Source organism: Ostrea edulis, chromosome 5 (genome assembly GCF_947568905.1).
Source record: "Ostrea edulis chromosome 5, xbOstEdul1.1, whole genome shotgun sequence".
Taxonomy (NCBI): domain Eukaryota; kingdom Metazoa; phylum Mollusca; class Bivalvia; order Ostreida; family Ostreidae; genus Ostrea; species Ostrea edulis.
In genome coordinates, this window is record NC_079168.1 from 56526366 (window position 1) to 56553494 (window position 27129).

General features: G+C 37.2%; 1 protein-coding gene across 2 annotated transcripts in view; it reads right to left on the reverse strand.

Annotated features, from left to right (window-relative positions):
• LOC125649204 (S phase cyclin A-associated protein in the endoplasmic reticulum-like) overlaps positions 1-27129 on the reverse strand; it is an 89871-nt gene that overhangs the window by 41013 nt on the left and 21729 nt on the right. For both annotated transcript variants that reach the window (XM_056164862.1, XM_056164863.1), the window contains exons 9-18: positions 26780-26849; positions 24960-25083; positions 24033-24144; positions 20890-21030; positions 15357-15458; positions 8696-8892; positions 8313-8394; positions 7595-7753; positions 3745-3846; positions 1374-1504 (exon numbers count right to left, since the gene is read on the reverse strand). In XM_056164862.1, the coding sequence (XP_056020837.1) occupies positions 1374-1504; positions 3745-3846; positions 7595-7753; positions 8313-8394; positions 8696-8892; positions 15357-15458; positions 20890-21030; positions 24033-24144; positions 24960-25083; positions 26780-26849 (1220 nt within the window). The remainder of the gene's footprint in view (positions 1-1373; positions 1505-3744; positions 3847-7594; positions 7754-8312; positions 8395-8695; positions 8893-15356; positions 15459-20889; positions 21031-24032; positions 24145-24959; positions 25084-26779; positions 26850-27129) is intronic.

Here is a 27129-nt window from a genome sequence, read left to right on the forward strand (position 1 = left end):
TGTACAAGCAATCATTACCTGTACAAGCAATCATTACCTATACATGCAATCATTACCTGTACTACATGCAATTACCTGTACAAGCAATCATTACCTGTACAAGCAATCATTACAAGCAATCATTACCTGTACATGCAATCATTACCTGTACAAGCAATCATTACCTGTACAAACAATCATTACCTGTACTACATGCAATCATTACCTGTACAAGCAATCATTACCTGTACTACATGCAATCATTACCTGTACATGCAATCATTACCTGTACAAGCAATCATTACCTGTACAAGCAATCATTACCTGTACATGCAATCATTACCTGTACAAGCAATCATTACCTGTACATGCAATCATTACCTGTACAAGCAATCATTACCTGTACAAGCAATCATTACAAGCAATCATATACCTGTACAAGCAATCATTACCTGTACAAGCAATCATTACCTGTACTACATGTAATCATTACCTGTACAAGCAATCATTACCTGTACTACATGTAATCATTACCTGTACAAGCAATCATTACCTGTACATGCAATCATTACCTGTACAAGCAATCATTACCTGTACTACATGCAATTACCTGTACAAGCAATCATATACCTGTACAAGCAATCATTACCTGTACAAGCAATCATTACCTGTACTACATGCAATCATTACCTGTACAAGCAATCATATACCTGTACATGCAATCATTACCTGTACATGCAATCATTACCTGTACAAGCAATCATTACCTGTACATACAATCAGATTGTTGTGCATGCTTCACTGTACGCTACTTTTTGTGGGGTATAACTTCCATGCTTTGATAGAAAAAGTTGACTTTTTAAAAAACTTTTATCCGTTTGAATTTCTTGTTTGTACAGAATTTGAGTTCATGAGCATATGAATTAATTTTACATGTTATATTCAACAGTACATGTATATAATTCCCTGTAATATCAATATAAAATGTAAATCTTGTTAATTCAGTCTGTGTTTCCTATATAATCTTAAAATTTATAGCAATACAGTAACTATTTAATACAGTGTATATTTATTAATTTTATCTGCATGAGTCCTACATCAATACAGGAACTAATTAATACAGTGTATATTTATTCAGTTATCTGAGTCCTACATCAATACAGTAACTATTTTATCTGCATGAGTCCTACATCAATACAGTAACTATTTAATACAGTGTATATTTATTAATTTTATCTGCATGAGTCCTACATCAATACAGTAACTATTTAATACAGTGTATATTTATTCAGTTATTTGAGTCCTACATCAATACAGTAACTATTTTATACAGTGTATGATTATACAGGAACTATTTCATACAGTGTATGGTAATTCAGTTCTCCAGGTCTTACCGTGTAGTCATTCTCTGCCGTAGTTTTTTTGCCCGTTTCTTCATGGACTTGTGTCTCTCTTTCTCAGACACAATCTTGGGGTGTGTGCTGTTACTTGGAGCATTCACAATATGTTTAAGATTAAAGTTTTCCTGAGAGAAAAAAAAAAAAGAAAAATCATTCCTCAGTATTTTTGAATGTCGAAATGCATATTGTTAAAGGAACAAGAAACAAGCTAATTCGGGGAATTTGTATCCCTTGTGCAAGGACAGAAAAAGTGGGTGGAACACCTATAAAAAAAAAGAAGCAGAAGGACAGAAAGCTGACATGGTCCCAAATGAAAGGCCTTGTCAGCCAAAAACCATATGCCCTCGAATCTCCAATTACTGGGGTATAAAAACAGACTCTTGCTCTTAAAAAGTAAACATATCATCACCAGGGCTACTTTACAGTATAAAACTGTTTTATATCTTACATGAATTATGACCGTGACCTGTTGTCACAATTTGTACATGGTCATTTATTTTGTCCCTAATTGTGCACCATAATCAGTATGCGAGAGTAACTACATGTATATTCAGGTCAGAGTGAGGCAGTGATTTTTCTAAATTTTTAACAAGGGTCCTGTGGCTTTCGAATTGGGAACAATTGTCGACATTTCAGTCAAATTGGGGAAAAAAATCAATTTCATCGTAAAGAAGTTTTAAAATCACATCAAACATTATAATAATTATATTTATTTTACACATCTAATTTTCTTTAACCTTCTAAAATTTTCAATTATTCTATCCAAATCATCATTCCCATAACTCTTTGTTAAGTCTTATGTGTATAATTCACATCGAATGTTTATTTTTTCCAAATATGTTTTCCTTTCATAATTTTATTATTGGGGAAAAAATTGGCAATTTTTGGGAGGAGAAAGAGCAAAAATTCGAACCAAAAATGGCCTAAAAAAATCACCACGAGGTTACATGTTTTGTTAAACCAGTTCTATAGTGGTGCGTCAGTTCAGCACGGGTCATTGAAAAGTTGTCCTTCATACAGTGAGCACTTAAGTTATGTCTGTGTGGTCATATAAATGACTTGTGTGGTCAATGAACTGTCCTGTGTGGTGGTACCGTTCTGTGTGTTGGTGGTGCCGTTTATTCTGTGTGAAAACCTATGTGGTTATAGAAATGTCCTGTGTGGTGGTGCTATTCTAGGTGTTGATGGTGCCGTTTCTTCTGTGTGAAATCCTGTGTGGAATGACAGTACCAGCGTATTATACCTGGGTGAGGCACGATGAGAAATCTCCGTAATACATATTACAACTACTGATCCCAAGTGGTGACATAACACGAGCATGTATCCTTACCATATGTACGCATCGTATTGTGAACCAATGAACGTTCTACTTACATGTATACTGGTCAGGGTTTTCATAAAATAGACTGTGTATCTTAAAGCAAAGTACATTGTTTTATTGTCATTGAGTTTCGTGTGCTAGTGAGCATGTAGAGTGTGAATGGTGTCCTTTCTTTGTGAATAAAGTTATTTCTCATTTGTGTTTCTTTTTCACATGTCAATGTTCGTTTGAAAATGAGAAATTTTTCCTATCTTGAGTCAAAATTATGACACCTTTCATCTTTAGATCTCAAAATCAATAGGTCTTTCTTATGTTATAAATATTCATTACCTTGAGCATCATTGCACAAGCTCGGAGAAAACTAAAGTTATCATCTGGAAACCATTTCATGTAATATAGGAATTTCTAACCTTTGTCTTTGACCTTTCGACCTCAATTCTAAAGGGGTCTTCTTCAAGTCATAGCGAGTTAATGTATGAAATTTCATTACAAAACCTTAAGGACGTTCAGAGATAGTCTGGAAATGACAGAGTGAAAGACAGACAGAATGACAGGCAGACCCAAATTAACATCCCCCACCTTTTTGCTAAAAGTGGGGGACAAGAAAAGTGGGGGACAAAATAAAATTCGAGAACTATTTTTTCACATTTATTCACCTCTTACTGCAAAGCACCCCCACACTATAGTTTTTCCATCACAAGTTTCCTGTTTAGAGTTTCACAGTACTGGAATCTCATAAGAAATTAAATCTGTTTACATTTTTGTGATAGCTGGCATTTGAAAACCTGTAACATCTGCAAAGTTCAGTACTGTATAATCCCTCTACCAATGTTTAATGTATACATTACACATAACATCTCATAGTTCATAAAAATTACCATTCATTATCTTACTAGAAAATGTACCAAGATCAGTTAACTGAATCGAAACTTCACATGGATGGAATGAATGAAATATACTGATTCTTATATTTCCTTGTAATTTGCAACATGAAGTGAAATTCCGAAAGACAAAAGCTGTTCACGTCTTCATTCCAGGACTTACAATTTCTTGTTTAGACATGGCTTTCCCTGAGTTGTTGTCATGTAGTGCCTGTTGGTGTTTCTTTCCTCGCAGATGACTCAGCAAGTAAACTTCTGAGGTTATCTACAAATGAACGGCAAATCAATCTCTCAATGCAGCCCGGTAAGAGTAAAACATTCAGAATGAATATCAATTATCCTGCATGTTTATGCATCTTTAAACATCATGTAAAAAGAAAATTCAATATAAAATCATATTGCATCCCTGTCAAAAAACATCATGTGAGCAAGGTACAATATTTTCATTATTAGAAGCATTTCCTCTTTATTTTGATCTACCTTCTAAATCCAAAATACATATGTATGAGCAAGGCTGATTACAAAATGAGGTTATATTTTGTATCATCTAACCACATTGGTCATGAGTAAATTTAATTATGACAAAATCGTAACCTAGAAAACATTTCCTACCACAAATTATGAAATGGATTCTTCTTAATATCTTGTTCATAATAACATTTATTATATTACAACGATTGGTGCTTAGAAATTAATACCAATAAGACAAAAGTAGTCATTTTTAATAAAAGCGGACACCTAATTAAAGAAAATTTTGTGTTCGGTAACATATGTATTGAATGTACTAACAAATATAAATATCTAGGAGTAATATTATCCTCCTGTGGTTCATTCAAAGAAGCAAAATCTGATCTATACAATAAAGACCTTAAGGCCTCATTCAAACTTTATAAAGACATCAAATCTATTGATCCACCAATTAAAACATTTTTGCATCTTTTTGACCATATGGTAAAACCCATCGCCTTGTATGGCTGCGAGATATGGGGGACACTTTCAACACGCATGCTGGAAAAAGACAGAGATTTATATGATATATTTAAAAATTGGGAGGTAGAAAACCTGAATACATTGTATTAAGTTTTGTAAACATCTACTGGGTGTCAGTAAAAGAAGTACTAATATTGCAATAATCTCTGAATTGGGTAGATATCCTATGTTCTGTTCTATAATCCAAAGTATTTTACTATATTGGCATAGACTTGAGAATTGCCCAGAATCATCCCTGTTATACAGTGCTTATACAGAGAATATCAATCTGAATTCATATAATATAAACTGTTGGTACAAAAACATTAATTATTTTAAGGAAAAAATTGGCATTTTGGTACCCAATTGTAAAAATCTCAAATTCTCACTTTTCAAAAAACAAATGAAGAATCAGGTACGGAAACAATTTTTACTTTACTGGTCAAAACGACATGAAGAGGGTCATAAATCAGGAAAACTCACAACATATTTTTCGTATGAAGAAAACTTTACTATGGAAAGTTATATATTTTTAGAATCCCTAGAATTAAGAAAAACTCTATGTAGATTTCGAATTAGTGCACATGACCTTCGAATTGAAAGAGGAAGATATGAATTTACAAAAACCAATTCTGGCCAGAAGATTTCTTTAGAAAGAAACAAAAGAATATGTGAATTATGTAACCTTAATTGCGTAGAAGATGAATTTCACTTCCTTACTGATTGTCCATTCTATGTTGAAGAAAGAAATATGTTTTTTAATGGTATATACAAGCTCAACAAAAATTTTATCTATCTAACAAATAAGGACAAATTTACTTGGTTGATGATTAATGAAGACAAACCAGCAATTGTCAAATTGAGTGAATATTTAGTGCAAACTTTCAAAAAAAGAAGTGATGCTTTAAAACTGCAAAAATCATTATAGTTTATTATTCATATATTGGTATAATACTGATACTGTCCATTTACTTGTATATATACATGATTAGCAATTCATATATAATGTACTTGCTTCCCCAACATGTTGCATCCACATGCAGTTTGCAGTCTATGTAACCTGTAGTTAATGTTGTAAACTTTCTTTCTTTTTTTAATTTCCTTCTTTATAAACTGTCTTACTGTTATGCCCTCTGGGCCCAAAATTGGAATAAACTTATCTTATCTTATTACATGCAATGATTTCTGAATAGTGAAAAAAATATAAATTAATGACATTTAATGGCTATATCAAATTTAAGGAGGAATAATAAACCTCAGTTCATTGTAATGTATGAGAAGTACAAGATATGTATAATAATCTGATACTTACAAAATATTTAAATTTTACCTAATTTAATGAAAAAACAAGAGGTACTGTGAGCAATGCTCACTAAGAATACCCCCCCGCTTACCCCAATCTCCCAAAGGGTGTTGGTAATAGGTATAAACTACCTCTTTTCTGAGTGTAAAAAACAAATGGCATGACAAACCGAACCATATTGCTACTTTGATGTCCAGTGCGCGTGACCTTTGACCTTTTGACCCCAAAATCAATAGGGAACATCTTCGTCCCATGGGTAGTCCATATGCAAGATATGGTGACTGTAGGTGGAAAGGATAACGCTTTAGAGCCCGGAAACCATATTGCTACTTCGATATCCAGTGCGCGTGACCTTTGACCTTTTGACCCCAAAATCGATAGGGAACATCTTCATCCCATGGGTAGTCCATATGTATGATATGGTGACTGTAGGTGGAAAGGATAATGCTTTAGAGCCCGGAAACCATATTGCTACTTCAATGTCCAGTGCGCTTGACATTTGACCCCAAAATCGATAGGGAACATCTTCATCCCATGGGTAGTCCATATATATGATATGGTGACGGTAGGTGGAAAGGATAATGCTTTAGAGTCCGGAAACCATTGCGTCTACAGACGGACGGACGGACAGACGGACAACCTGATTCCAGTATACCCCCCCCACAACTTGTTGCGGGGGGTATAATTATTGTGAAATTGATAGAAAATTAAAACCCTACCAAATTCGAACTCGTGATCTACAGATTGACTAAATAATACTTTAATCTACTGGGATAACCAGTTAGTAAACAATTTTTAAAGGAATATATATATATTGACTGTAAAATACAATATTACGTTTCCTTTCAAATACTGTGATAATGTGTAAATTTAAGAGCAGTGTAACAATGATATACTGATTATGTTTGTAAAGTTCTTACCAGTACATTACAGATAATACAGAGCTTTTTGAGATCGTATGGTACAACATTCGTGTTTGTAAGGTTCTTACCAGCACATTACAGATAATACAGAGCTTTTTGAGATGGTATTATTAGTTACACAGTTAGTTAGTGACCTGATACGGAAAAATACATGGTGTGAAAAGAAAACCCGATATGGGTTTTCTTTTCACACCATGTATTTTTCTGTATCGCCTCGCCCGATACGGGTTTTCTTTTCACACCATGTATTTTTCCGTATCAGGTCACTAACTATCTGTGTAACGAATTTATCACGTCGAAGACCTCTAACTGTATGTGGGGGTCTATATCATACAACTTAGTCAAATGTCTTTCCTTTTGACACGGCTGCAAGTCGAACCCGACGATAAATAAAATTACTCGCCCAATACAGATTTTACTCGCATGATACGGTTTTTTTCACGGCGTCATGTGACCAAGATCTGACCAATGAGATTTCAACAATTTTGTCTGAGGCGTGATAAGGTACAACAGTCGTGTTTGTAAGGTTCTTACCAGGACATTACAGATAATACACAGCTTCTTGTGATCGTAGGGTACAACATTTGTGTTTGTAAGGTTCTTACCAGTACATTACAGATAATACACAGCTTCTTGTGATCGTAGGGTACAACATTCGTGTTTGTAAGGTTCTTACCAGTACATTACAGATAATACACAGCTTCTTGTGATCGTAGGGTACAACATTCGTGTTTGTAAGGTTCTTACCAGTACATTACAGATAATACACAGCTTCTTGTGATCGTAGGGTACAACATTCGTGTTTGTAAGGTTCTTACCAGTACATTACAGATAATACACAGCTTCTTGTGATCGTAGGGTACAACATTTGGGGCCTCGTTGTGTTCCTCGGTGGAGTGTTTCAGTATACTCATCTCGAAGGCCTTCTCGCGGATTTGTTGCAAATTTTCCTGGTGACGCTGACTCGTCTCATCTTGCTGTACAAACATAAATATAAAACGTTATCACTCTGAATTATTCTCAGTTTGCTGCATTTCAAAATGACAATAAATTATCTATAAATAGCTGGGCTCTCTGAAAATATGCACCATTTATTTGAATTCTATACCAAGCTATATTTCTGGCTTTACTTCACATAAAATATGAATTAAATCATCTACAGTATTACACTGCCTAAAAATGTTGTATTTTTACCTCAAGCAAAATATACACTCAACCAGCACCCCCCCCCCCCCCCCCCCCCCCACACACACACACACAAATAAAACCCTCACAAACTTTTACTTCAACCAAACATAAACCAAATAGTCTAATAAAAGAAACATATCAAATAACTGAAAGTTCTGGTGGTATTAGAATAAACAGCAAGTTCTATTGGGCCCCGAATTTTGTGGTCTAAAAGTTGTCAGTCTTTATCCTAATACTGTTTCTTATTCATGGTATTTGAATTGGTGAGTATGCCTGCCCCACAACCCCCACCCCTGATTAGACACTGACAGATTCTGTATTGTATATTGTTTCATTAAACATTTCCACCTTTTGCTGTATTTTCTTCTGCAGTTCCTGTATGTGCTGCTGGTGTTGTGCATTCAGCACGGCTAGTCTCTCTTCTCTTTCTCTGTTATAAACAGAACAACAAGTACTCTTATCAATATACTCAAAACATTTTAATTTCTTCCTCAAGTACCTGTGCAAACTTACAAACTTACAAAGATACTGTAGTAGCACTATGGAATATGAAATGCATCTTGCTAATTTTATACAGTGTTATTGAATTAATTTGCCTCTTCAAAAATCATTTGACTTTTTTCATCAAATCATTCTCAGAAACACTATTTTAGTTACATCCGTACCAGGATCTAGAATCAACCCCTGAATGACCTGATTTGATGGTGGAGTAATCTGATTTGACCCCTGACCTTTCTTTAGCCCTGATGTTCTCCAGCCTCTCCTTTTCGCGCTCCAGTTGTTGCTGTTCTGCCCGAGCAGACCTCTGTTTCCTCTTTTCCTCCATTTCCTTCAGCCTGGCCTGTCTGTCTGCCTCTAAAGCTTTCCTCCGCTCCTCCACTGCAGCTTCCTTTGCTAACTTCTCCTCATGGCGTCGCTGCCTCTCATCCTGTCAAATAATGAAGAAAACATTTCCATTTATCAAAAATACAATGTAATCATGTATAAATCTACACCACTGGAAATGCTACAGTATCTGACTGGTTCAAGCCGTAGACGGTCATCATCCAAACCTGTGTCTGGTTTTATTTAGACTAATAGTTCATCTTCAATAACAAGAGGCCCATGGGTCACAATGCTCACCTCAGTTATCTTGGCTCTGCTGTTCTTCATCAGAAGATTTTTACCACCTTCAATCCAATGACAAATTTTAACCAGATATTATCATCCAACCTAGCTAGCCCCTATAGTTTATGATTTTACAAAACTTGAATCCACACAGCATGACCTTGCTGTTCTGGAGATGATTTTTATCTCCAAAACTTTAACAAACTTGAATCTGCACTATGTCCCCAAGCTTTCACGTAAATGTAAACTTTTCTGGCCCAGTGGTTCTTGAGAATAAGATTTTCCCTATATATTTGTATGTAAAACTTTGATCCCTTATTGTGGCCCCATCCTACCCCTGGTGGCCACAATTTGAACATGAATGTGCACTATGGCAGGAAGCTTACATGTAAATTTCAGTTCTTCTGACCCAGTGGTTCTAGAGAAGAAGATTTTTAAATGACCAGACCCTATTTTTATATTTTTGTGATTATCTCCCCTTTGAAGGGGACATGGCCCTTCATTTGAACAAACTTGAAAGACCTTTACCCAAGGATGCATTTCGCCAAGTTTGGTTGAAATTGGTGCAGTGGTTCTGTAGAAGAAGTCAAAAATGTAAAAGGTTTACAGACGGACAGAAGGTGATCAGAAAAGCTCACTTGAGCTTTCAGCTCAGGTGAACTAAAAAGTGCACACACCTTGGGAAAATTTGCATAATGACATAATTTAGTGTGGCCCTGCTACTCTTGAAAAGTTTTTCTTTCGATCTTTCAAATTTCCTATATATTCTCATGCAAAACTTTGAATCCCTATTGAAGCCTAACCCTAGTCAAGTATGAATCTGCACTACATTTGAAAGCATGCATATTGATATGACTATAAGGGCTATTCCAGAAATAAATACATGGGGGGGTCGGGAGGCACCTTTTGTATATACCAAGCACCCATAAAAAAAATTAAAAAATTACCCCATGACCCATCAAATTAATAAACTCATTTTACAATGACCCATCTAATAAAAAAAAAAAAAATAACCAGACCCACCACAAAAATATTTTTAAAAATGAAAACGGTACAAATCTCACGAGGTTTTCGGGACAAACATTCTAGTCAATGACGCGGTAATGCCTGTGCGACATTGTATCACAGTAGTTCTGAAGAAACGATGTCACATCAACAATCAAAGGCATCTTTGGCGGGAATGTTGGAAAGATTGGGAGTCCAAACGATGCTATTATCATGAAATGGGTATGGATATGTTTTTCCACGAATCGTTCGTCTTCTAATGGAGCCCGCACCCGGAGGCCTCTATATCACTATCACACCGACTGATAAATATAACGCATCGGTACCCTCGTATAAATCAACTAAGGTTTGCCTATTTTTATTAGAAAACGGAATACCTATTGGTTTCAAAATATTCCCAAAATCGATGCACTGTAAACTGTAATAATCTACAGAACAGAGTTTGCCGCCATCACGTCCAAAGGGACCCTATTAAACGCGCCTCTAATTTGAAGAGTGCTGTAATGGAAAGTTATGCGCTGCAAAGAGCGACAACTCGAATAGTTCTATGTTACTTTCGATTTCGAAAGCAGCATTTCGAAAGCACGTTTTCAATTTTCCCTCCGACGTTTTGTAACCAACACGACAAGAGCGACAATAAAAATATTCTGAAAACTCAACACCCACGTAGCACAAAATAAAACAATAGAAACTACCCACTACCCATAATAAATATTTTATTAACAATATCCCACCACGGACCAATTAAAATATGAAAAAATACGACCACCCACACAAAAAAATATCATTTGCCGCCCGACCCCCCCATTTGATCATTTCTGGAACAGCCCTAATCATAGCCAATGGCTTTTGATAAGAAATTTTTCAAAGATTATATACTGTATATTCCAATATCAAAATTTGATCTTCTATTGAAACCTCCTCTTAGCAACACCCCCTTCCAGCGCCATGATTTGAAGAAACTGCAGTACCTGAGGATGTTTGCATATCAATATGACTAATCATGCTTGATGATCAGTAGAAGATTTTTAAAAATTTCCTCATGAATAAATTTGATCCCATATGGTCACTACGTTTTCACAACATGTATTTCTTAATCATCTCCCCCTTTGAAAAGGATGTGGTCCTTCATCTAAACAACTCAAATCCCCTTTACCATATGATGCTTTATGGTAAAGCTTGCTTGAAATTGACTGTTTCTGGAGAAGAAGTTGTAAAAGTTAAAAGCTTATAGACAGACGGACGCTGGACAAAATGTGATCAGAAAAGCTCACTTGAGCTTTCATCTAAGGTGAGCTAAGAATTAGTCTATTAAATATCTTGTGTATCCAATTCTGAAAATCTACTGCAATGTTGGATCCAATAATATATTCATTGATTAAAAACAGTAAAACTCAAGCTTTTGATTTGTAAATATGACAATTGCAATATCTAAGAATACACAAAACTCCCAGAGTAGTGTGGAACCTGTATTGCAACAATAAGAGAGTGGTCACCAATAAGAAGTCTGAGAAAACGACTGATAGATAGACAGATGATGACAAGGTAATCTAGTTTCATGCATTTTCTAAAATCATGCAGTCATGTAAAGTAGCATTATTACAAACAGGTGAACTTTTCTGTGGAATATGAACCAATCAACAATTTTATTAGATACAGTATTTCATATAAAGGAAATATGCCAATATCCATTCTATTAAGATTCTTGCATTTGTTAAAGCAATTTTATAACCTAACAGAAAAAACTTTTTCTGCTGATACTGTATGCAGGGAAATATTTGCCCCCATTTTATTTTTGCCCTCCTTGCCAGTGACGGCAAATTGTAACGAGGCAAAGTTATCTCTCTTCTACCACAACTATGGGAAAATTTAATTTAAAACAGGGGATGGGGGGTGGTGGTGTAGAAGGGTGAAAAAAAGTGGCAGAAATAACCCTGTATACACCAGCAAAATTCAGCATATTTTTCAATATAACATGCAAGATTTTACAAAAATCATGCTATAAGCAAATCTTTCAATGATGTATGCACTGACAAACAACAGAGTACCATATACACTGTACTAAAAAGTCAAGCACATTCAGTATGACTGTAAGCACTGTTGAACAGATCATCTATATATCTTAGTGTTTTGTTAATCAACTTTTAACAGCATCCAAAATTGAAGAATACATGGAAAATATTTCAGTAAGCCAACTGCGTGCTTGTTAATATAATGTATATGACTGATGCATGTATGCAAGGTGAAGATAACGAACAGTGATCAATCTCATAACTCCTACAAGCAATACAAAATAGATAGTTGGGCAAACACGGACCCCTGGACACACCAGAGGTGGGATCAGGTGCCTAGGAGGAGTAAGTATCCCCTGTTGTATACATCGCAAAAATTAATGTAATATTTGTATCAAAAGTAAATATGTGTTCATGTACTTTTTCTTGTGATTTAATTTTTACTAATTTGGTGTAAGATATTCATATGGATGATGAAAACATATTATTCTATGACATCAATTTCTTTTGCGATTAAAGGAATACAATATAATTTTGCATCAAATTGTTATCACCAACAAGATGTGTTAAAGAAACACAGATGCCTCCATATGGCAGCAAAGTAATTTTGGTACTAATAGAAAGGTCTTGTCACAAGGAATACACATGTGAAAAATATGAAAGTCCTATGAGGGCAAGTCTATAAGTAACCAGCATATCCCATTTCCGATTGACCGAGACTGTCACAATTTTCATGCCTTGTTTCAATACATGTTTTATACCTGGGTACGAAAATTGCACGTGTATAGAGTCATTCTTTAATAAGATATTGAATGTCAAACATAGCTAGTGATGCAAAGGCATGCTTTTCATCTAAAGTTGAGTACCATGCTATAAATCGGTACTTGTATTTAAAAGGTAAAACAGGCAAGGAAATACACAGTGAGTTAGCCGAAGTTTATGGGTCTTCTGCACCATTTTATGCTCAGTTTAAATTCAGGGTAGCAGAATTCAAACGCGGTACAATGTCTTTAGAAGATGAAGCCAGGTCTGGACGCCCACTGGATGCCACCGACAAAGAAATGTGTAAGAAAGTTCGGGATCTGGTATACTCTGAGAGGCGAATTCAGGTGGAAGAAATAGTGCAGGCATTAGGCATTTCACATGGTAGCGTTTCAACAATCTTACATGATCGTTTAGGTATGCGCAAGCTAACAGCCCATTGGGTCCCCAAATCCCTTAGCGATGAACAAATGGCAACCAGAGCATCAGCATGCAACGCCTTGTTGAAGTGTTTTAGGTCAAAAGACGATTTTCTTTTGCATAGATGAGACTTGGGTTCATTAATATATATACGGTGAGAACGTTGGACCGAGACCGAAGCATGATATATGTTCATTGGCGTGTCCCAAGTGATAGTCATAATTCTGTTCAGTACGGTAAATTACAATTCATTTAAAAATATGTATTATTTATGAAATTCCCCTTGCGCTAAATGCCCAGTATCAAAGGGGGATATCTATGAGGATAATTACAGGATCCGCCTATTCCTTTAACGTTGAGAATATAGCACCAGCCAACGTAAACCGTGCATAGTGACGTCAGATGTAGCCTGGACTTTTTTCTTCGTCTTTCAAACCAAACAATTATAAACAATAATTCATTTCAAAATATATATTATTTATGAAATTTTCCTTGCACTAAATGCCCAATAACATCTAAATATTAAAGGGGGATATACGAGGATAACAGTTCTACAGGATCCGCCTATTCATTTAAAGCGGGGAATATAACGCCAGCCGACGTAAATCATGCATTGTGACGTCACATTTAGCCTTGACATTTTTCTCTTTCAAATCAAAGAATTATAAACAACAATACACCCCGTTTGCAATTTAAAAGACTGTTAAAACAAAACAAAATTAACCAATAAATTGAAAGTGGTAAAAAGTAAGCGTAAATATATCGTATATTTTCATTTAAAGAAACTTATGAAGTTGTTCATCTATTTAGTCGTATTACCGTTTTTCTATTTGATGATTAGCTAAAGGCTGTAACAATAATAATCATACCATTCATTTTTAACAAACTGGGTGTTTGAATTACAAATTGCACGTTAGTTCAAAACAGATATGAATTAATACCACATCCTGCCTATTTGCCTGACCTAGCTCCTAGCAACTTCTTCCTATTCCTAAACTTGAAAAAGGATATCCGTGGACGTCATTTCCATTCTGATGAAGAAGTCGAGACGGCAGTTGAGGAGTGGGTCAATGGAAAGGACCCTGACTTTTCAGTTATGGGCTGATGGCACTTGAACACCGTTCAGGGATTTTTTAGGGTCTGTAGGGGGCCGAAATAAAGCCCCATTCCCAATGCTAAAAAGCAGGTATTTTCCCCAATTTTTACTTTGAAATTCCCAAACAATGAAAACAAATCAAGCAGGGTAGCCAAATCATTCATAAATCTTCTTCACACTCCCACAGCTTCAAAATTCTTAAGTAAACCTAATTTTTTGGCCTCTGCTTATTTGAATGAGGTAAGCTTTGACCAAATTTAAAGTCAAAAGGAGCCCAATTATACCTTAAAGTACTCTGAATTGGATTTTCCCCTATTTCTTTGAATGAAACATTTTTCCCAATTTCAAGCAAATGCCGCTATTTTTCCCAACTGGAAAGGCCCTGGCCCTTGAAATCAAGACCTTAAAAAAACAACCTGCCGTTGGTCTAAGTGCATCACACTAGAGGGCAATTACATCGAAAAAGAAGAGGTGGATCTCAACCGGAAATAAGTTTGGCTGGTTACTTATTGACTAGCCCTCGTAGCACCTAAGCATTCAAAAGTTATGGCCAAGGTTAAAGTTTTTCAAAAATAGGTCAAACTCCAAGGTCAAACATTTTGGTACCAAAAGAAAGGTTTTGTCACAAGGAATACACATGTAAAATATGAAAAACCTAACACTAAGCATTCAAAAGATATGGCCAAGATTCAAGTTTTTATGGACAAAAAGACGGACCAAAAACTATATGCCCCCAATCTCCGATTACAGTGGCATAAATAAAGAAATTCTGACTATACTTAAAAATACAAATGAGTAATATACAAGGTGGAAGTAAATGATGACACTGTGTGCGTGTGTACGACACTGGTTGCATAAATGCAGTGTGAGATTCAGTTGTATGTTATTACTGAATAACGGAATGTAAGATACCAACCACACACCACTGCAGCATGAAATCCATTTGATACTACCCTGTATGTGTAACACTGACTGCAGTGTGAAACCCACCTGTATGTCTTGTAGCCGAGCCTCTGACACCTGGTGCTTGGACATTATTTCATGCCTTTTGTTCTGGGCCTCCAGTGTGTTGATGAATTCAATTTCTTTGCCCTTAGAAAAAGTACAAAGAAAATAAGCTCATCCCATCCCTGACAAAATATGCTTAGAGTCTGCAAAAAAAGAGAGGTTTTTTGCCATGCAAACCAAAATCAGGCCACGTAAAGCTTGCCATTCATAAGCCGTATGAAATCTTTGAAGAAATTTTCAATTCATATCCCTACATCATGAACATTGTTTCAGACAGCGATTGATGTTAAGACTATACATTTCACATAAGTGTCATTGTTTTTACTTTATAAAATATTTCCTTTTCTACATAGAATTTTTTTTATATAATCAAGATCAAATAAAATAAAAAGTATGCAGATAAATTTTACCCTCTATCCTTCTTTTATTTTGTACCAGTTGTATGGCCAAGTACATAGGGCAAATTTAAGCTACATTATGCAAATATTTGGTATAACAAGGTCTACAGAAGTTTTTTATGCTTCATATTCATTATTAAGCATTTCTCTTAACTTTAAACTAGAATTGTCCTAATGTGACAAAATTTTCTAGCCCTACTCAACATTTCCCCATACAACACCTTGCGACCTTGACCTTTGACTTAAATTCAATAGGTATGGTCATTATATCAAGATCAAGACACCTCTGACTTGAAGGCCTAGAAATCAATAAACTGTTTCAATATGACCTTTTACTATCAGCTTTAGGTATTTCACTTATGGTATAGAAACCATTATTTTCTAAAGACAGACGGACATGGAATGTAAAACTTGGGAACAAGATCCTGCGAATTTGCTGGAAGATAAACACGTACATTGTACATATAATAATAACAGTAACTCAGTGCTAAATTTAAAGGGAACCGTTATAGCCCTCCACTAACACTCCCACACTCTGGGACAACACTAACACCCCCACACTCTGGGACAACACTAACACTCCCACACTCTGGGACAACACTAACACCCCCACATCCTGGGACAACACTAACATTCCCACTCTGGGACAACACTAACACCCCCTCACTCTGGGACAACACTAACTCTCCCACACTCTGGGACAACACTAACACCCCCACACTCTGGGACAACACACACACCCCCACACTCTGGGACAACACTAACACTCCCACACTCTGGGACAACACTAACACTCCCACACTCTGGGACAACACTAACACCTCCACACCCTGGGACAACACTAACACTCTCACACTCTGGGACAACACTAACACCCCCACACTCTGGGACAACACTAACACCCCCACACTCTGGGACAACACTAACACTCCCACACTCTGGGACAACACTAACACCCCCACACTCTGGGACAACACTAACACTCCCACACTCTGGGACAACACTAACACCCCACATTCTGGGACAACACTAACACCCCCACACTCTGGGACAACACTAACACTCCCACACTCTGGGACAACACTAACACCCTGGGACAACACTAGCACCCCCACACCCTGGGACAACACTAACACCCCCACATCCTGGAACACTAACACCCCCACACTCTGGGACAACACTAACACCCCCACATCCTGGAACAACACTAACACCCCCACATCCTGGAACACTAACACCCCCACACTCTGGGACAACACTAACACCCCCACACTCTAGGACAACAATAATACCCCACACCCTGGGACAACACTAACACCCCCACATCCTGGAACAACACTAACACCCCCACATCCTGGAACACTAACACCCCCACACTCTGGGACAACACTAACACCCCCACACTCTGGGACAACACTAACACCCCCACACTCTAGGACAACAATAATACCCCACACCCTGGGACAACACTAACACCCCCACATCCTGGAACACTAACACCCCCACACTCTGGGACAACACTAACACCCCCACACTCTGGGACAACACTAACACCCCCACACTCTAGGACAACAATAATACCCCACACCCTGGGACAACACTAACACCCCCACACTCTAGGACAACAATAATACCCCACACTCTGGGACAACACTAACACTCCCACACTCTGGGACAACACTAACACTCCCACACTCTGGGACAACACTAACACCTCCACACCCTGGGACAACACTAACACTCTCACACTCTGGGACAACACTAACACCCCCACACTCTGGGACAACACTAACACCCCCACACTCTGGGACAACACTAACACTCCCACACTCTGGGACAACACTAACACCCCCACACTCTGGGACATCACTAACACTCCCACACTCTGGGACAACACTAACACCCCCACATTCTGGGACAACACTAACACCCCCATACCAATCGACAACACTAACACCTCACATTCTGGGACAACACTAACACTCCCATACTCTGGGACAACACTAACACCCCCACATCCTGGAACAACACTAACACCCCCACATCCTGGAACACTAACACCCCCACACTCTGGGACAACATTAACACCCCCACATCCTGGAACACTAACACCCCCACATCCTGGAACAACACTAACACCCCCACATCCTGGAACACTAACACCCCCACACTCTGGGACAACACTAACACTCCCACACTCTGGGACAACACTAACACCCCCACATCCTGGAACAACACTAACACCCCCACATCCTGGAACACTAACACCCCCACACTCTGGGACAACACTAACACCCCCACATCCTGGAACAACACTAACACCCCCACATCCTGGAACACTAACACCCCCACACTCTGGGACAACATTAACACCCCCACATCCTGGAACACTAACACCCCCACACTCTGGGACAACACTAACACCCCCACACTCTGGGACAACACTAACACCCCCACACTCTGGGACAACACTAACACTCCCACACTCTGGGACAACACTAACACCCCCACATCCTGGAACAACACTAACACCCCCACATCCTGGAACACTAACACCCCCACACTCTGGGACAACACTAACACCCCCACACTCTGGGACAACACTAACAACCCCACATCCTGGAACAACACTAACACCCCCACATCCTGGAACACTAACACCCCCACACTCTGGGACAACACTAACACTCCCACTTCCTGGGACAACATTAACACCCCTACACTCTGGGACAACACTAACACACCCTGGGACAACACTAACACCCCCACACTCTGGGACAACACTAAAACCCCGACATCCTGAGACAACACTAACACCCCGACATCCTGAGACAACACTAACACCCCACACTCTGGGACAACACTAACACCTCTACACTCTGGGACAACACTAACACTCCCATACTCTGGGACAACAATAACACCCCCACACTCTGGGACAAAACTAACACCCCCACACTCTGGGACAACACTAATACCCCCACACCCTGGGACATCACTAACAACCCCACACCCTGGGACAACACTAACACCCCCACATCCTGGGACAACACCCCCAACACCCTGGGACAATACTAATGCCCCACACTCTGGGAAAACACTAACACACCCTGGGACAACAGTAATTCAGGACTGTAATTGACAGTCAACTGTGTTAGAACACACTAACACACACACCCTGGGATTACACTAACACCCCCACACTCTGGGACAACACTAACACACCCTGGGACAACACTAACACCCCCACACCCTGGGACTACACTAACACCCCCATACACCCTGGAACAACACACACCCCCAACACCCTGGGACAACACAAACACCCCCACACTCTGGGACAACACTAACACACCCTGGAACAACATTAATTCAGGACTGTAATTGACAGTCAACTGTTTTAGAACACACTAACACACACACACCCTGGGACAACAGCATTTCAGGGGCCAATCTCACAAAACTATCTTACGACTAAGATCTGTCTTAAGACCAAAATCCATCATAGCTGTTTCACAAATCTGTCATATCTTAAGATAATTTTATGATTGTTAGAAATCTTAAGACATCCAGATACTTGTCTTAAGTCTATACTAAACTATGTTTTCCTAAGAGATAGGTAGCTTATCCGGAGGGAACGTGGTTTCAGGGACAGAAACAATCTATTAGACACTATATGGAGGATGTGGACATCATTGATAAGCTTCGTATACCGCGACATGTAATTTTTATGATGAACTCAATATTCGTTTAGAATATCCCACAGCTAACGTTTTCCTACTTTCGCTGCTTAGGCAGGTCCACTTTTTCTTCATTTCTTCCCCCTACCGGACATAATCACTGATAATCTGTTGACTTTACAGCATTGACTCTAGAAGTGACTTCATAGCATAGGAATTGTAGTTTTGTTTTGAAAACAAATGTCTTTTTTTCCCTCCACCTCATCAAACAATACTGATATTTCAGCAGCTGAAAAGTTTGGACATCGTTTCATAGACATCTTAAATCTTTTGACTCCGATTTGTCCAAGCACATGCGCACAGACTTTGTAGCCGCTATGTGGTCACAAGTAAATGCATTCGAATACCATTCATTTATTATTTGTAGACACAAAAGCAGTGTTGGGTAAATCTATTTGTTCACGGTTTTATCTTATTGTTAGTTTTCGTACTATTTCATTTCATTCCGTTATTGGCTTTTTCACATAAGAAAGCTTTTGCGCCCAGCATATACATGTATGTATAGTCGAACATGCGTACGCATTTTGTTCGATTAATACAACGTTCGTTATAATGTAAATTTGCCTTAGTATTACCTGTGTCTATGGTTTTCCCTACCCATCGATCCACACCCTTGTTTATGGAAAACCTTTTTTGTATTCAGTATATCATTCTGTTGAGTAAAACAAGTGCGGCGTTGCTAACTTGTAACAAACGCATCAATCCTATTGTCTTTTTTTTTTTTTTGGCTTTAGATTTCAAATTAGTTAAAATAAAATATTTTATTTTCGGAGGAGAGGAATGAGGGAGAAAATAAAAAAAAATATATATCAGACTTTTGATATAGTGTTTCTATAGAAAATATCATACAATGTTTTCAATTTTGTATCACAATTTCTGAAATCAAATAGTACACAAACCGAATGTAACTTTTGAAATACAAAATAAAGAGTAAGGTCACATAATTTGAAAAAGAAGTACAATGTATAAAAATTTTATAATTACATTAGATAATTACAAATGACTAAAATCGCAATATTTCAACTTCCTATTTACATTTTATACTTTAATCTTTCATGTAGCATTTTAAACTCACCAGTGCAGTTAAAAGATGATAAAACACAGTATTTTACAATGTACAGAGCATAACAATGTCCTAAGACCTATCTTAAGATTTCTTAAAGTTAAGATAGTTTTGTGAAACGGAAGTGCTGTATCTTATGATTGTCATAAGTCAGTTCTTAAGACACTCTTAAAATCTATCTTATGACAGATCTTAAGATAGTTTTGTGAAACCCAGCCCAGGACTATAATTGACAGTGAACTGTTATAAAACTTAACATTGGACAACAGCAGCTTAAGGCTATGATTGACAGTAGAGTGTTAAAGATCCCCCACCTTAGCCTCCTCTTCATGTGCCTTTTGAGCCTTGATCTTCATCTGAAGCTGACGTCTCTCCTCCGCCTTCTCTAGTTTCCGCTGTATGGTGCCTTTCCTCTCCTGTAACAGTTCCTCCTTCCATGCCCGCACCTCCTCCACCTACACACAGAAACAAGAGCTATAATGTGATAGTATGTCAGCACCTCCTCCACCTACACACAGAAACAAGAGCTATAATGTGATAGTATGTCAGCACCTCCTCCACCTACACACAGAAACAAGAGCTATAATGTGATAGTATGCCAGCACCTCCTCCACCTACACACAGAAACAAGAGCTATAATGTGATAGTATGTCAGCACCTCCTCCACCTACACACAGAAACAAGAGCTATAATGTGATAGTATGTCAGCACCTCCTCCACCTACACACAGAAACAAGAGCTATAATGTGATAGTATGCCAGCACCTCCTCCACCTACACACAGAAACAAGAGCTATAATGTGATAGTATGCCAGCACCTCCTCCACCTACACACAGAAACAAGAGCTATAATGTGATAGTATGTCAGCACCTCCTCCACCTACACACAGAAACAAGAGCTATAATGTGATAGTATGCCTGCACCTCCTCCACCTACACACAGAAACAAGAGCTATAATGTGATAGTATGCCAGCACCTCCTCCACCTACACACAGAAACAAGAGCTATAATGTGATAGTATGCCAGCACCTCCTCCACCTACACACAGAAACAAGAGCTATAATGTAATAGTATGTCAGCACCTCCTCCACCTACACACAGAAACAAGAGCTATAATGTGATAGTATGCCAGCACCTCCTCCACCTACACACAGAAACAAGAGCTATAAGGTGATAGTATAACCCACCCTTAGGTTTATAGGTAGACTAAAAAAAATCCTCCGAGCATAAAAATCAACATGTTCAAGTAAAAGCCAATCTAATGCATCAACACACTTATTAAATAACTAGGATTTTGTCAATCTCAAACTTTCAATTTCAATAATTCAAAACAGTGTATAGTATTAACCACATGTCAATGATTGTACATGTATTTCAGTAGACAGATATAAATGACATTCAGTAGACAAATAATGATTCTTTCACAGAATTAAACACTGGGTGCCATATCTTATTTCAAAATCATGCTGATCAGGAATATTAATGAGATCTGGATTATTTACCAGTACTTTGTAATTATAAATATTTTGTGAAATCTAACTTTATGCAAGTTCAACATGTCAAATTATTCAAAAGACATTTAACCTGATGGAACCAGGTCTACATTTTACTTCGTGGTGTGGCTGACTCAATCATCATAGGTGTTGGGTCTGTAAATGTGAGGTCACCAGTTTGAATTCCAGTGGGGGGTGGGGGTGAAGTGGGTGGTAATTTGCGATAGATATTCCATCAAGGGGGAGTCTGTGACTTTCGTCTGCTTAGCTCCATAGAAACTGGGGGAAAGTGTTGCGCTCATGAGATACATTTTATTAGGATAATTACAATAAAGCTAATGTCTGATATCACTTAAATATAAAGTATAAGAAATTCTCTTTTGTTTATTACCTGGATGTCATTAGATGTATAAAGAGGAAAGGCTTTTCACACGATAATTACAGAATCTGTAAGATAGAGACGGATATTTTCCGGATTTAGGAATGACACGTTGACATGTCAATAGTTTTAGGAATAAAACTTTATAAATAAAATGCTTAGATTAAATTAAAAATCATAGATAAATTAACAAGTTATATATGAATTATATTAGTAAGTCAGAAGATCTCACTTTATTGAGGAAAGCATGTTTTAGGAGTTTTATGTACAGTACATGATGTAATCAGCTGTACCATTGATATAAAAGCCACAAATCATAGTCTGCGTCGAAAGAATCCTGCAATTCCATTTTGAAGAAAGTTGGCACCGACTGCTGCACCAAAGTTGAGGTATTTCCTTTATTTTAGCAAATATTTAAGTATTAAATTACGAAGTGCTTAGCTTTAAATTAGAAATTATCTAAAGAAAGGGAATTTTAGAGAATTAAAGTACATGCAATATTATATTTATTGATTACTTAGAAATTCAAAATTAATTCTTGACGTGAATTTTGATAGTCAGTGCACTCGGGATTCTATCCTTGGAAGACACACAAGAATGTCTCTCCCAGTTATTTTATAGTTAATAGTTAGTATTGAAGTTATTTGTTAATTTTAACGGATCTAGTTGGATCTTGAATTATTCCATTCTAATAAATTAGAAAACTTAGATAATTTTATAGCTTGGTGTAAAGTTGCACTGTCACCCCATATTTCAGGTGCGTTGAATTTAGAATTGATTAATTATATCTTCTGTATGAATGCATACTTGGTAGTGGTAGATTTGCATGGCATGTGTATGATGTATCCCTGTTCATTGAATAAATAGTCTATAGGTTATAGATTTAGGGTGGTGGACTTTAGTATATTACGCACAGAGTAGTTTTAGAGTCAGTGCAGAAGCACCTTGCACCGAGTTACTTAGATATCGTACTTAGTTAACAATGTTCTATATGTCAGAGATTCAGACTTTGTCATTATAATCTAGTAGTCGTATACTAATTCGAGAATGACCACACCTGTAGCACCCAACACTGGGCACCTAGTTACACCGGACACCTAGTAGCACCGGGCACCGATCGACACCGGATTCCCATCAGTGTTTTAATACTAAGACATTTCAGTCAAACAATTGAACTGTGACTATACTTATGTTTTTGATACTATCAATAAATCATTGTATTAACTATTATACATTTTCTTCATTGATATAGATAGGTACCTTCGAACCCTATTATTGTAACGAGCCTCATAGGTACTGGGTAGATACATGTACCTTCTTGGTGTCATACCATCGATTACATATTATACATCAAACAGTCATTACAAAAGCACAGACCTCATGGTTAGAGAAGGATTAAACTTTGCAATTTTTATATGAATAACCAGTGCCCCTGTGACTCTCTCATCAACTTAGAACCATGGAAACTGGGGAAATGCAAACCTCATGAAGGATTCAACTTAACAATTCTCAATTTTTGCAGGAATAATCAGTGAATATGTACAATGTAACATAAAATGTCTGTCCCATTAAATACTTTAAATACCTTTTTTGAGATCTCTTTCAGCCTCTCGGCTTTATCCTGCATCAATTTCTCTCTCAGTTCCCGAGCTTTGGCCTGTTTTTGTTCATGTCTCTTTCTAGATTCTGTTGGGGACCTGTCATTTCCAAAATGTGCAGTTAGATTTTTCAGCATGTCTATTTCTAGTCAAAATACTCTTAACATGCATGTAAATCTAGACCTGAAAAATATTACAGCCTTAAAACCTTCAGACAAGTTGGTTGAGCAACCTAAAATTTTAAGTACATTTCTCATGTTCTGTATGGAATTCTCCTACAGTTATCAGGAAGTACATGATCTCCAGGGTCCACCTCCTAGCTACCAGTACAGAGTTTTTCAAACCTTTCATTATGGGAAACCCCTAAAAATCATAGTTCAAAACACTTAATGACTTTGAATTTCACCAACATTTAGCTTAGTGCTAGGAGTAGTAATGCTCCAGTGCACACGAGTACATATCATTTCTAGCATATGAATAGGACATGTCCAAGAGTTCTGTAAGATGCACATTATATGTTCTCCTCAGTGGATAAGATATACATTTACACATGTATACATTAAACAAATAGAAGCAAACATTGTTCAATGAGTATCATACTTTGTACTATGAGAAACATAAACAGTATCACGAGAAGCATGAACAGTATCATGAGTATCATACTTTGTACTATGAGAAACATAAACAGTATCATGAGGAGCATACTTAGTACAATCAGAGGCATACTTTGAACCAAGAGAAGCATACATTATATATTTACAAAATAAATTTATTATTATTATTATTATTTATTATATTGCAACAAAAGGAGCTTGATTGTCACCTTTCTCTGGATGGTAAGGGTAACTTTTCATCTATATACTGTACGCTGCATGCTTAAGGGCCTTACATGTACAATCAATAGTATCCAATACCTTTTTCTGGAGGGTGAGGACAGTTTTTCATGCATGTGCACAGCATGCCCCGGGGTTCTGGCTTCCTGTTCATCTTCTTCCACCATCTCTCCCCACGACTTGTTTTTTTCGCTGTCTGACTGTGCTACAAAGCACAAAGACTTTACAGTTTTACCATTGAGAAAAACAAAAGAACTATGTGTGACAATTATTTTCTGCACCTGAAACTTTTAAAACTATGTAAACTATGCTGTATGAATATGGATATTACCGTAGGAATAAAAAAAGTGTTTTACAGCATTCTATATCAAGCTAAACACTTTATGCAAATCAATTTACTTGATCAGGTTAAAAGGTAATCAAACTAATTTCCCATTTTTAGAATCACTTTTCTCAAGAGTTAGATAGAGAACACCCCATTTTGAAATATTCATGATCATATGATGTCGCAAGCTGATGATAAAAAGTAAACAATTACATGGCGATGTGAAAGCGTGGATGGCCTGCAGACTGTTGGCGGGACTTCAGCGATAAAAGAAAGTCAGACAAAAAACACAGTAGAGAAATTCACTCCGCAATCAAAGGGGAGTTAAATTTCATGTTATTAAGTGCGACTACATACTGTAAGCAAAATCATCATCTTCCATGATTTTCTAATATTTTCTTATACTTATGCACATCCACCATAAACGTCACTCCTTCATAAATATACATTTTAGAAAATTTGTTTTCCCTTGCATTGAATAGACCAGTACTCCTTTAATATAATTTGTCAAAATACTGTCAAATCATATCATTTTTCATAGTTTATCATACTAACAAAATGTTGGCCTGGTTTTTAACATCAAACAAAATACTGTTTACTATGGCACATATACCTCTGAAACAAAAGTACAACACATTCACATCATGTAGTTATGATACCATGAAAATGATGTAATTTCAGATTAGTGATAGTAGTGGTATTTTACATTAATACTTTCCTGATTGGGAAACACAAGAAGTAAGCATGATCTAACACCAGTTACTGATATGCGTAAAATATCTGTATCAAGACAATGAAATTTGTGGAATAGGAGAGGAAGCTTATCAGCTTGTATTACATGTATAATTTCTGAGGGAGCTTATCAGCTTGTATTACATGTATAATTTCTGAGGCAAACTTTGGCCTGTAGTTCTGTGACATCATACAAACATCTGCAAACAGTCAATGTAATCCTAACCACACTCTTAATGATTTGTGAGACTAATGTACCACACATGAACTTTTCACATACTGAAAATTACGTGAAATACACATTGTATCACCACAAACATGAGGCTCATGGGCATTAACAGTCACCTGATAAAACACAATGGAGAACTTAAATCATGTGTAGCAGTATCGCATGGTGCTGGAGCAAGAGTGCATTTCTTTATACTTTGAAAATTGGATCTCTCTCCTTCGGTTTTTATGGTCAAACAAGAGGCCCATGGGCCTTAATGGTCACCTGAATATGCACATTTTTTACTCTTTATAACACATTGTGTTATAGTGATGAAACGATTGTCGCCAACAGTTGATTGCTGATCGTTTTTGGCTCGTCGATTCCGATTATCGATACCATTTTTCATAATTGATTGTTGCTTGAACACAAACCCACAATAAACGAATTAACTATGTATGCATTTCAATTAAGATATTTGAAAAGGGAGAAGGCTTCCGATATCATTATCACCATGGATATTGAAATCAATCAACAATCATAAAGTTCATAACTAATCCGAGATGCCTCTGACTCTTACCCCTGCTTTGATATTGTGACACGTGCGAGGGAGTATTCACAAAATAGAATGCTTACCTTCATACTGAGCACACAATGTGTCCCAATCCATTGAAGGCTGGGAGGATTCCAGAGAACTCATAGTGTTCTACAAAACATGGCAAGGTTCTCCAATTAGAAAGGATAGGTTAGATGTGTTTGTTTCTAATCAAAATGTTCAATACAGCCAGTGGGACTACAGGGGCTTCTCACCCATTCTGTTTTCAATTTATATTATATAAATATCTACTACATGTATATGTGTCTATAAGAAGTGTTCGTTTACTTAAACAATAAATGCAAAATATTCCCGCTAAACTTCAAAGCACACGATGGGATATTTTTCTTTCTATATAAGACCACTCCCGAGAGTTTCAAAAAGTCTAAAG